At 43.6% G+C, this 13,762-nt stretch overlaps 1 protein-coding gene across 8 annotated transcripts in view; it reads right to left on the bottom strand.

Annotated features, from left to right (window-relative positions):
- The window catches only part of LOC122549745 (zinc finger protein 385D-like), a 1,031,183-nt gene that overhangs the window by 542,421 nt on the left and 475,000 nt on the right, over positions 1–13,762 (bottom strand). For all 8 annotated transcript variants that reach the window (XM_087987037.1, XM_087987040.1, XM_087987039.1 and 5 more), the window contains one exon: positions 4,610–4,708. In XM_087987037.1, coding sequence (XP_087843163.1) covers positions 4,610–4,708 — 99 coding nt within the window. The remainder of the gene's footprint in view (positions 1–4,609; positions 4,709–13,762) is intronic.

Below are 13,762 nucleotides of genomic sequence, written 5' to 3'. Positions count from 1 at the left end.
CCCCACCGTCCCCTTTAACTCAGATTATTTAATATTTTTGGAAAGTTATCAGTGTCCTTCACAGCATACTTCATGTCCTTTGCCATTTTTTGGCTCATCTGTTTGCAGGCTGAACCTTAAAGATTTTTTAAAGTAGAATTACAGAATCCCTACTGTGTGGAAATAGGCCCTTTGGCCCAACAAGTCCATACCGACCCTCCGACGAGTAACCCACACAGACCCATTCCCTTATCCTATATTTACCCCTGTCTTCTATACCTAACCTACACATCCCTGAACACGATGGGTAATTTAGCATGGCCAATCCACCTGACCTGCACATCTTTGGATTGTGGGAGGAAACTGGAGTGCCCAGAGGGAACCCACGCAGACATGGGGAGAATGTGCAAACTCCACACAGATAGTCGCCTGAAGTTGGAATTGAACCCGGGTCATTGGCGCTGTGAGGCAGCAGCGCTAATCACTGAACCACCATGCTGTCCTATATATAAAGGGTATATCACAGGACATAATGAAGGGCAAATAGATTTGCAATGTGCTATTTGTAACAACGTGAAGATAAATGGCATCTTGCCACATGTTAACGTCAGAACAAGCTGTGGGTTACGGGAAGAGATGTGTCTGTCTTGTGGCAGCAAGGCAGGCTTTCAACCAAGAGACAACCTGAGAAGCTTCTAAAGCTACCATTGACCATTACAAGGTATGAAATTCAAAGAATACGTCTTATTCCTGTCTTTCCTCACAGATCAGTAATTCCATAACAGTATCTGTATTATATTCAGCACGGACCTATTCTGAAGCAGCACCCTGAGTGTCAAAGATAATTGCTATTTCTTTCACCTTTAACTGCAGGCTCATGCTAACACTGTGCTTACCAGAATATAATTAAGGGCCAACTCTAAATACATTACCCACCAAAGTGGAAGTCAGGGTGGGGTTTAAAGCAATGCAACGCTTCTTCTGAGGGTTCCAACTACTCCTCCTCAGGTGTGGTTGGTGGGGCTGGAGAGAAGGTTCCAGGGGATGGGATTCTTCCTCATGTTTCACTGGGTATCTAATCATGATCTTGAAGGTGCAAACGAAAACACCTTAACCAAAAGTTTGCATTAAAAAAAAATTGGTGTTTGATGTACAGATGCAAGAAGCTGCTTGAGGGCTTTCTTACTAAATGGCTAGGTATATCCAATCTCACTTTCCACGCTAGCTCACACCCCCTTCTCTCTCAAGCCCTGATCCTCAAGCATGATTTGGGTCAAGAGTTTGTGCATTGTCCCCTCTGTCTTGGCGTGCTTTCTCCAGTTGTGCAACATCACCTCCTTCGGCAAAGCAGAGGCCTGAAGAGACATGATGATGGGTATGAGCAGTTTGCCTGCATTGACAGGTCCAAGTGCAGATGTGAACCTGCAGAGCTGCGTGTACACTCCAAAGAAGAAAATTTGGTCATTAATGGTTTAAATTTCCTGTGTGAAAAATTATGACAACCAAGTAGGCAGCAATAGACAGGCTCAGAGTAGTGCCCTCATCTATTCAGGAAGCTGCGTATACTAAGACAAAGGGCCCTTTTCTTTGCAGAAAGAAAGAAAGTGATTCAGCACTGTACCTACTTCAACTCACCAAAATGGATGGCAGCCATTTTGTGGTTCATTTCACAGGGCAAAGCCTTGGCTAAGGTAAAAACAATGACTGCAGATGCTGGAAACCGGATTCTGGATCAGTGGTGCTGGAATAGCACAGCAATTCAGGCAGCATCCGAGGACAGGCAAAATCGACGTTTCGGGCAAAAGCCCTTCATCAGGAATAAAGGCAGAGAGCCTGAAGCGTGGAGAGTTAAGCTAGAGGAGGGTGGGAGTGGGGATAGAGTAGCATAGAGTACAATAGGTCAGTGGGGGAGGAGATGAAGGTGATAGGTCAGGGAGGAGAGGGTGGAGTGCATAGGTGGAAAAGAAGCTGGGCAGGTCGGACAAGTCCGGACAAGTCAAGGGGACAGTGTTGACCTGGAGGTTAGAAACTAGGATGAGGTGGGGGAAGGGGAAATGAGGAAGCTGTTGAAGTCCACATTGATGCCCTGGGGTTGAAGTGTTCCGAGGCGGAAGATGAGGCGTTCTTCTTCCATGCGTCTGGTGGTGAGGGAGCGGCGGTGGAGGAGGCCCAGCACCTCCATATCCTCGGCAGAGTGGGAGGGGGAGTTGAAATGTTGGGCCATGGGGCGGTTTGGTTGATTGGTGCGGGTGTCTCGGAGATGTTCCCTAAAGCGCTCTGCTAGGATGCGCCCTGTCTCCCCAATGTAGAGGAGACCGCATCGGGAGCAACGGATACAATAAATGATATTAGTGGATTTGCAGGTAAAACTTTGATGGATGTGGAAGGCTCCTTTAGGGCCTTGGATGGAGGTGAGGGAGGAGGTGTGGGCACAGGTTTTACAGTTCCTGCGGTGGCAGGGGAAAGTGCCAGGATGGGAGGGTGGGTCGTAGGGGGGCGTGGACCTGACCAGGTAGTCACGGAGGGAACGGTCTTTGCGGAAGGCAGAGAGGGGTGGGGAGGGAAATATATCCCTGGTGGTGGGTTTATCCAGGTCGATGCAGGAGTCGGTGGGTTTGAAGAAAATGTCAGTGTCAAGTCGGTCGTCACTGATGGAGATGGAGAGGTCCAGGAAGGGCAGGGAGGTGTCAGAGATGGTCCAGGTAAATTTTTATCCAGGTAGCCGTGGGAGTCGGTGGGTTGCCACCCTATCTCTTGCAAAAATGCCATCCCGTATTCCCAATTCCTCCGCCTCCGCCGTATCTGCTCCCAGGAGGACCAGTTCCACCATAGAACACACCAGATGGCCTCCTTCTTTAGAGACTGCAATTTCCCTTCCCACGTGGTTAAAGATGCCCTCCAACGCATCTCGTCCACATCCCGCACCTCCGCCCTCAGACCCAACCCCTCCAACCGCAACAAAGACGGAACGCCCCTGGTGCTCACCTTCCACCCTACCAACCTTCACATAAACCAAATCATCCACCGACATTTCCTCCTCCTCCAAACAGACCCCACCACCAGGGATATATATCCCTCCCCACCCCTCTCTGCCTTCCACAAAGACCGTTCCCTCCGTGACTACCTGGTCAGGTCCACGCACCCCTACGACCCACCCTCCCATCCTGGCACTTTCCCCTGCCACCGCAGGAACTGTAAAACCTGTGCCCACACCTCCTCCCTCACCTCCATCCAAGGCCCTAAAGGAGCCTTCCACATCCATCAAAGTTTTACCTGCAAATCCACTAATATCATTTATTGTATCCGTTGCTCCCGATGCGGTCTCCTCTACATTGGGGAGACGGGGCGCCTCCTAGCAGAGTGCTTTAGGGAACATCTCCGAGACACCCGCACCAATCAACCAAACCGCCCCATGGCCCAACATTTCAACTCCCCCTCCCACTCTGCCGAGGATATGGAGGTGCTGGGCCTCCTCCACCGCCGCTCCCTCACCACCAGACGCATGGAAGAAGAACGCCTCATCTTCCGCCTTGGAACACTTCAATCCCAGGGCATCAATGTGGACTTCAACAGCTTCCTCATTTCCCCTTCCCCCACCTCATCCTAGTTTCTAACCTCCAGCTCAACATTGTCCCCTTGACTTGTCCAGACTTGTCCGACCTGCCCAGCTCCTTTTCCCCCTATCCACTCCACCCTCTCCTCCCTGACCTATCACCTTCATCTCCTCCCCCACTGACCTATTGTACTCTATGCTACTCTATCCCCATCCCCACCCTCCTCTAGCTTATCTCTCCACACTTCAGACTCTCTGCCTTTATTCCTGATGAAGGGCTTTTGCCTGAAACGTCGATTTTGCCTGTCCTCGGATGCTGCCTGAATTGCTGCGCTATTCCAGCACCACTGATCGAAAGCCTTGGCTAAGTAGAGTCAAACTGCCTGGTTCAAAATTTAAACAAAACTATGTATTTAACACTCAGTCATCATCAACTTGCATTCTCCTCTGCTTCTGTATCACTCAGAATCCACCTACCAACCAATCAGCACTTTTCTTTCATACAGGTTAAACGTTTCCTTTGCAGCAGTATTCTTGTAAATTGTTCTGATGACTGTAAGTGCAAAATTTTAATAAAGTGTGTATCAAGCTCTGTGTTACCAAATGATTATTTAAATCTATTCTGCTGGCTAGTGATTTTCCTTCCAGCAAAATCATATCTTCGTTATCCATATTATTTAAGTATTGTGTTACAATATATACCTCAATAAATATAGCCTCCCATGTACCAAAGAGAACAACCCCACACCATAGAATCATTCCATATCCTTCAAATTCCTGGCAACACCTTCATATGTTTCCTCTGTACCCTCTCCACATAATTTCACTTTTGATTAATTCAACAATTCAAAGTAAATACTTTAGACATTAAATTTTATTCAGATTTAATAATCAAACTTGTGATCCCTTCGCAAAGGAAATCTGCATTCAAACTTTCCAGACTGAGGAATTTCACAAAGGGAAGAACACGTGCTATGTACATTGTCGTTAGTGTTCATGTCACTACACAAAACAATGAACATCTTCCGTTCACACAGAATGTACAATATGAGAAAGCAGAAACGTTCTTGAAATTACCTTTATTGTAATTCCCCATGTCTGCGGCAGGCGAGAGGGCAGCTAACGTGCATGCAGTCCAAAACGCAGGTCTTGGGAACTTCATATCATCACCACCCACTAAAATTGATTTTCAATGTTCAAAAAGAAAAAATATTAAAATCCAGCACTTTAGTATTGGTCGACAGAAAATTATCAGCATATTTTAGCAATATATGTTTATCATATATTTTAGGTATATTGTGATACATGCAGCCTGACCTACAGGCTATGTAATGCTGTAAGATCATTACAAAGGATATAAAATTGACATATATTGCAACCCAAGTATCAGTTGTATCAACTTTGGAACTAATGGTGCCAACACACTAAAGTTGTGATTTAGTGGAAATGGAGAACACTTAAAAAAAAAGGTTTTCCACATTTACCTTATCACATGAATGTCGTGTTTTATTTTGTAGCTGTAGTAAATAAAGTGACTCCCTGATTTGATATGTGCTGATGTGTCACAAAATATTTAGTCTTAATCTAGAAAGGAATTTATCTCCATTGAGCATTCATGGCTGCTGTTATATATTCTGAAAATAGGAGCAAGACCTCAAAATTGTGCATATTCTGCCATTAGGTCCTGTCTATCATATTCAGTGCAAGGAATGTTGCACGGACCAGTTGTGATGGGCACTGCTATTGCTATTGCTGTTGTGCTTCTCATTGTGTACTCTATGGTTGTTAAAAAGTATTTCTCTCAAACACATTTTTATCCCATGTATTGGGTGTTGTTTAGAACAAAGAACAAAGAAAATTTGTAGCCCAGGAACAGGCCCTTCGGCCCTCCAAGCCTGAGCCGATCTGAATCTATTGTCTTAACCTGTCGCCCAATTCCTAAAATTCTGTATCCCTCTGCTCCCCACCTACTCATGCATCTATCCAAATGCATCTGAAATGAATCTACCATGCCTGCCTCTACTACCTCTGCTGGCAACGCGTTCCATATGCCCACCATCCTCTGTGTGAAGTACTTGCTGCGTGTATCGCCCTTAAACTTTCCACCTTTCACCTTGAAAGCGTGACCTCTCGTTATTAAATCCTTCACCCTGGGAAAAAGCTTGTCTCTATCCACCCTGTCTATACTCTTCATGATTTTGTAAACCTCAATCAGGTCACCCCTCAATCTCCTTTTTTCTAATGAAAACAAACCTAACCTACTCAACCTCTCTTCATAGCTAGCATCTCCCATACCGGGCAACATCCTCATAAACCTTATCTGCACCCTCTCCAAAGCGTCCACATCCTTTTGGTATTGTGGCAACCAGAACTGCACACAGTATTCTAAATGCGGCCGAACCAATGTCTTGTACAACTTTAACATGACTTGTCAGCTCTTATACTCAATACCCCATCCAATGGAGGCAAGCATACTATATGCCATCTTGACCACTCTATCCACCTGTGCAGCAACTTTCAGGGTACAATGGACCTGCACTCCCAGATCTCTCTGCACATCAACTTTTCCAAAGGCTCTTCCGTTCATTGTATAATTCGCTCCAGAATTAGTCTTGCCTACATGCATCACCTCACATTTGTCTGGATTGAAATCCATCTGCCACTTTTCCGCCCAACTCTCCAGTCTAGCTATATCCTACTATATTCTTTGACAGTCCCTTATGCTTTCTGCTACTCCACCAATCTTTATGTCATCTGCAAACTTGCTGATCATACCAACAGTGCCCTCTTCCAGATCATTTATGTATATTACAAACAACAGTGGTCCCAATACTGACCCTGTGGAACACCACTGGTCACCTTTCCCCATTTCGAGAAACTCCCTTCAACTACTACTCTCTGTCTCCTGTTGCTCAACCAGTTCTTTATCCACCTAGCTAGAACACCCTGGATACCATGGGACTTCACTTTCTCCATTAGTCTACCATGGGGAACCTTATCAAATGCCTTACTAAAGTCCATGTATATGACATCAACAGCCCTTCCTTCATCTATTAACTTGGTCACCTCCTCAAAGAACTCTATTACATTGGTAAGGCACAAACTCCCCTGCACAGAACCATGTAGACTATCACTGATAAGCCCATTCTTATCTAAATATAAATAGATCCTATCCTTCAGTAACCTCTCCAGCAACTTTCCCACCACTGACGTCAGGCTCACTGGTCTGTAGCTACCCAGAGTATCCCCACTACCCTTTTTGTACAGGGGGACAACATGAGCAACCTTCCAGTCCTCCGGCACCTCACCGGTATTTAAGGATGCCACAAAGATATCTGTCAGGGCCCCAGCTATTTCCTCTCTAGCCCCCCTCAGCAACCTGGGATAGATCCCATCTGGTCCTGGGATTTGTCTAACTTAATAATCTCTAGCCTACCCAACACATCTTCCCTACTTACGTCAATGTGATCCAGACTAATCAAACTTCTATCTCTAATCTCAAGATTCATCATATTCCTCTCTTCAGTGAACAATGATGCAAAGTAATCATTCAGAATCTCACCTATTCTCTCAGGTTTGACAAACAGCCTTCCTTCATTATCCTTTAGTGGACCAATCCTTTCTCTAGATTACCCAGTTGCTTCTTAGATAAAAATAAAATGTTTTGAGATGCTCCTTAATTCTGGTTGTTAAAGCTATTTCATGACCCCTTTTAGCCCACTTGATTCCTCATTTAAGACTTGTCCTACTCTTCCGAAATTCCTCCAGGGCCCATTCTGTTCTTAGCTGCCTAGACCTTACGTATGCTTCCCTTTTCCTCTTGGCTAGTCGTACAATTTCTCCTGTCATCCACGGTTCACGAATCTTGCCTTTCCTATCCTTTGCCTTCAATGGGACAAGCCTATCGTGCAATATCTTCGCTCAGTTTAATACTCTCCCCTTAGGACCACTCTCTTCTTTATCTACAAGTATTATAAAACTTACAGAATTATAGTCACTGTTATCAAAGAAATCCCCCACCACACAAATTCTATCACCTGTCCTGGCTTGTTCCCCAATACCAGATCCAATATGACCCCATCCCTCATCGGACTATTGACAAACTGCTCTAGAAAACTCCCCTGGATGTTTCTTACAAATTCTACCCCATCCAGACCTCTGACGATAAGAGTATCCCAGTCAGTCAATGTTGAGAAAATTTGAATCTCCCATCACCACTACCCTACTGCCTCGACATCTTTCCATAATCTGTTTACATATTTGTTCTTCTACCTTACACTCACTGTTGGGAGGCCTGTAATACAGCCCCAACAATGTAACTGCACCCTTCTTATTTCTCAGCTCCACCCATAATGCCTCACTACCCAAGCCCTCCATAGTGTCCTCCTTTAGCACAGCCGTGATAACTTCCCTGACCAGCAATGCAACTCCACCACACCACCCCCCTTTTACTTTCCTCCCTGTCCTGTCTGAAGCATCTATATCCTGGAACATTTAGTTGCCAATCATGCCCTTCCTTCAACCAAGTCTGTGATCACAATAATGTCATACTCCCAGGCACCAATCCAAGCCCTAAATTCACCTGCCTTACACACTATATTCCTTGCATTAAAGTAGATGCATTTCAGGCCACCAGTTCTTTTGTGTTCATTTGCTTGCTGCCTCTCCTTTATTAATGCTATCTTCATGATTCTTACAGTCTCCAGTCTCCACCTTGCTGCCTACTTGTTTTCTCTTCTGGTTCCCAGTCCCCTGCCACATTAGCTTAAAACCTCCCCAACAGCAGTACAAAAACTCCCCCAAGGATATTGGTTCCAGTCTGGTTCAGATGTAGACCATCCATTTTGTAACAGTCCCACCTTCCCCAGAACCGGTCCCAATGTCTAACAAATCTGAACCCCTCCCTCCTACACCATCCCTCAAGCCATGTGTTCATCCTGCCTATTCTTTCATTTCTACGCTGGCTAGCACGTGGCACTGGTAGTAATCCTGAGGTCACTACCTTTGAGGTCCTCCTCTTTAACTTATTCTGTTGCAGGACTCAAACATCATCCCTACCAAGTTCCTGATATCCTTTCCCATGACCAGTCGAAACCTGACACTATTCTCCCCCACCATCGAACCCAATCTCTGCTCCTCCACCAGCTGGGCTCTGCATTTCTGAAGGAGTCCTGACCAGTATAGTCCTTTAGAAATGCAGAGCATTTCTTCCGTTGAAAGGAAAGGGAGTTGAGTAGCAATCAGCAGAGTGACAGTCTGCATGTGATTGCCACTCTTCAGAAAATCTAGCCCATTATTTTTCATCAATTGTGAAGTAATCATTACTTGCAGGGTGCAGAATGAGCTCTGATTACTTTGTTTCCACAGTACTATGGACTGACCTTTATGTGGAAGTTGTGGCATAGCCTTAGGCTATAAATTGGCTCCTGGATGGGAGCTGCAGAGGGAATCACGTATTCCATGCTTTCTCATAAAAAATTATCATCAATGTAATCTACGATTATGGCTATGATTTCAAATAATCCGCCATGATCATATTAAAAGGGTCTAATAATTTTAATAAGCCATATGATTTTGTCCTGTTGATGATTTTATGGTATTTACCCCCTCAACTCTGGCAAGGAAATCCTAACAATTTAAACCGGTCAGTTTAAAAGTTCATCCAAGAGAAATTTAAGATTATCAAAGGAACTTAAAGAATTTTGCCAGCTGTAGATTTGGCCTGGTAATGAAATATTCTATCCCCAGAAGGTACCAAGCCAGCAGAATTATCACAGGATAGAATATACAAAAATGCATCCCAGTAAGGAAGAAAGATTCTAAGACAGAGATAAACCAAAAAAAGTTAATCAAGAAAGTTTAAGGATAGTGTGAAGTTGAAAGAAAAAGTATATGAGGTGGTAAAAGTCAGTGATAGCCCGAAGACTTGGATAAATTCAAAGTCCAGCAAAGGAGGACTAAAAAGGTCATAAAAGATAAAAAAAATATTACAAGGGCAGAGATGAGGAGAAATTTCTTCTTTCAGAGGGTTGAGTGTCTTTGGAATTTCTTGCCACAGTGAAAGTGGGAAAAGAGTCCTTGAATATATTTTTTGGTCACTTTATATAAATGCTTTGGATGAGAATACAGGAAATATGGTTCATAAGTTTGCAGATGACACCAAAAAGATTATCTCAGAGTACAACAGGACATTGATTGGATGGGCCAATGGGCTGAGGATTGTCAGATAGAGTTTAATTTAGATAAATGTGAGGTATTGCATTTTGTTAAGGCAAACCAGGATAGAAGTTATAGAGTTAATGGTAGGACCCTGGAAGCATTGCCAAACCAAGAGACCTCGGGATGCAGATGCATAATTCCTTGAAAGTGGAGTCACAGGTAAACATAGTGGTGAAAGCATGGTTTAGATCAGAATGGTGCTGGAAAAGCACAGCAGGTCAGGCAGCATCCGAGGAGCAGGAAAATTGATGTTTTGGGCAAAAGCCTTTCATCAGAATCCTGATGAAGGGCTTTTGCCAGAAATGTTGATTTCCTGCTCCTCAGATGCTGCCTGACCTTCTGCGCTTTTCCAGCACCACTCTGATCTAAACTCTAGTTTCCAGCATCTGCAGTCCTCACTTTTGCCATGGTGGTGAAGGTGGCATTTGTCACGATTGCCTTCATTGATGAGAACATTGAGTATAGCAGTTGGGGCATCGTGTCTGTACAGGACATTGGTGAGGCCCACTTTTAGAATACTGCATACAATTTTGGTCATTCTACTAAAAGAAGGATATTGTGAAACTTGAGAGGGTGTAGAAAACATTTTCAAGGATGTTGCTGCGATTAGATGGTCTGAGTTAGAGACAGAGATTGAATAGACTGCAGCATTTTTACTGGAGCGTCAAAGGTTGAGGGGTGACCTTATAGACATTTATAAAATCATAAGGGGCATGAATAGGGTGAATACCCACAGTCCTTTTCCTAGTGTTGGGGAAGTCCAAAACTAGAGGGTGTATGTTTAAGGTGAGAAAAGGAAAGATTTAGAGTCATAGAGTCATAGAGATGTACAGCACGGAACAGACCCTTCGGTCCAACCCGTCTATGCCGACTAGATATCCCAACCCAATCTAGTCCCACCTGCCAGCACCCGGCCCATATCCCTCCAAACCCTTCCTATTCATATACCCACTAAAAATGCCTCTTAAATGTTGCAATTTTACCAGCCTCCACCACATCCTCTGGCAGCTCATTCCACACACGTACCACCCTCTGTGTGAAAAAGTTGCCCTTTAGGTCTCTTTTTATCTCTTTCCCCTCTCACCCTAAGCCTACGCCCTCTAGTTTTGGACTCCCTGATCCCAGGGAAAAGACTGTCTATTTATCCTATCCATGCCCCTCAATTTTGTAAACCTCTATAAGGTCACTCCTCAGCCTCCGATGCTTCAGGGAAAACAGCCCCAGCCTGTTCAGCCTCTCCCTGTAACTCAAATCCTCCAACCCTGGCAACATCCTTGTAAATCTTTTCTGAACCCTTTCAAGTTTCACAACATCTTTCCAATAGGAAGGAGACCAGACTTGCACACAATATTCCAACAGTGGCCTGACCAATGTCCTGTACAACCACAACATGACCTCCCTATACTCAATACTCTGACCAATAAAGAAAAGCATGCCAAACACCTTCTTCATTATCCTATCTACACGCGACTCCACTTTCAAGGAGCTATGAACCTGCACTCCAAGGTCTCTTTGTTCAGCAACACTCCATAGGACCTTACCATTAAGTGTATAAGTCCTCCTAAAATTTGCTTCCCAAAATGCAGCACCTCGCATTTATCTGAATTAAACTCCATCTGCCACTTCTCAGCCCATTGACTGATCTGGTCCAAATCCTGTTGTAATCTGAGGTAACCCTCTTCGCTATCCACTACACTTCCAATTTTGGTGTCATCTGCAAACTTACTAACTTTACCTCTTATGCTCACATCCAAATCATTTATGTAAATGACAAAAAGTAGAGGGCCCAGCACCGATCCTTGTGGCACTCCACTGGTCACAGGCCTCCAGTCTGAAAAACAGCCCTCCACCAGCACCGTCTGTCTTCTACCTTTGAGCCAGTTCTGTATCCAAATGGCTAGTTCTCCCTGTATTCCATGAGATCTAACCTTGCTAATCAGTCTCCTATGGGGAACCTTGTCAAAGGCCTTACTGAAGGCCATATAGATCACATCTACCGCTCTGCCTTATCAATCTTCTTTGTTACTTATTCAAAAAACTCAATCAAATTTATGAGACATGATTTCCCACGCACAAAGCCATGCTGACTGTCCCGTATCAGTCCTTGCCTTTCCAAATACATGTACATCCTGTCCCTCAGGATTCCCTCCAACAACTTGCCCACCATTGAGGTCAGGCTCACCGGTCTATTGTTCCCTGGCTTGTCTTTACCACCCTTCTTATACAGTGGCCAACCTCCAGTCTTCCGGCATCTCACCTGTGACTATCAATGATACAAATATCTCAGCAAGAGGCCCAGCAATCCCTTCTCTAACTTCCCACTGAGTTCTCAGGTACACCTGTTCAGGTCCTGGGGATTTATCTACTTTTAACTGTTTCAAAACATCCAGCACTTCCTCCTCTGTAATCTGGACATTTTGCAAGATGTCACCCTCTATTTCCCTACATTCTATATCTTCCATATCCTTTTCCACAGTAAATACTGATGCAAAATTCTCATTTAGTATCTCCCCCATTTTCTGTGGCTCCACACAAAGGTCGCCTTGCTGATCTTTGAGGGGCCCTAATCTCTCCCTAGTCACCCTTTTGTCCTTAGTATATTTGTAAAAACCCTTTGGATTCTCCTTAATTCTATTTAAGGAGGACCTGAGGGCTCTCTTTTTCACAGAAGTGGCTGCGTGCATGGAACATGCTGCAAGAGGTGGAGGAGGAGTTGGGTAGAATTATAACATCTCAAACACATCGGGTGGGTTTATGAACAGGAAGAGTTAAGAGGCATATCGGCCAAATGCTGGCAAATGGGACAAAATCAGATTGGGATGCCTGGTCAGCTCAGATGAGTTGGAATGAAGAGTCTTTATGTGCTATATGGATCCATACTTAAGGCTGAGACAGATTCTTGATTGATCAGCGAAATCAGGAGTTATGGGAAAAGGGAGGTGAAGAATAATATTGAATCTGTCATAATCCTATTGAATCACGGAGCAGGCTCAAGGGGCCAATGGCCTCCTTCTGTTCCTATTTCCTGTGTTTTATGGTCTTATATCTAAAGGGTCAATTACTGCAGAATCAAATTTTTAGAATTAACTCAGGATTCTAATTGCTAAGATATTGTTATCTAGATGTGAGCTCACAAGAAGATAATTTTTTGTATAACGGCTTATGAATATTGAATAAGAACTGATTCTAAATTACATTATGGTAAGGTATTCATTCCTATAGAATATAATATTCAAACAGTAACTTATGCAGACAGTGACTACTGTAAGGACAGTAAATACTCAGTCCTGTATTTCCTAAATGCCATGCAATAGTATTAGTCAATCAAGCACAGTTACAACTTGATTCCACTTTAAATGTGTGCATGCTTTAAATCCATCTTAAATTCTTTTTAGATATTCAACATGTAGGATGTAAAGTAAACTATATTGATAATCCAGTATAAGCTATTTAGAGTATCTTTGTCTCAATCTTTAAAGTGGAATTAGTGGTAAAGTCAACCTTCCCATATCTTTAAATATGGAACCTGTCCCCCTATTTCCTGAGAAGACTTAAAATTTGTCTCTGTGGCAGTTTATTGCTTTCATTGGTTTTATGGACATTAATACAACACCAGGACAGCAAGCCAAAGCAAATCAACATCGCTATAACTGGATTCACAACACAGTGAAATTAAACCTATGACCTTTCAAATTAACCAAATGTTCTAAACCAGAATCATCTTGAACACCAAATTTAAACTTAACCAAAATTGACAATTTATTAATATAATTTTATCAGAATGCAAATAAGCAAAAAGATAATCTAAATATTTACTATCTAAAATGCATTCATTACCCCCACTGAGACAGACACAGTTAAGGGATAAATTAGAACAAAAATAGAATTTTAATTTGCTAGTTCAATAAATATTTTCAAACAACAGATACCAGGCCTCCATGAAATGCTTACAGGCAAGTATCTTGCATGAATTCCAGAGTCACCAATTGATGCAAACAGTTTCAGCAGATT

This window comes from Chiloscyllium plagiosum, unplaced genomic scaffold, assembly GCF_037043375.1.
Source record: "Chiloscyllium plagiosum isolate Xiang-an unplaced genomic scaffold, Cpla_swu_hap1 HiC_scaffold_5, whole genome shotgun sequence".
NCBI lineage: Eukaryota > Metazoa > Chordata > Chondrichthyes > Orectolobiformes > Hemiscylliidae > Chiloscyllium > Chiloscyllium plagiosum.
This window is presented reverse-complemented; position numbering and strand designations above follow the sequence as displayed.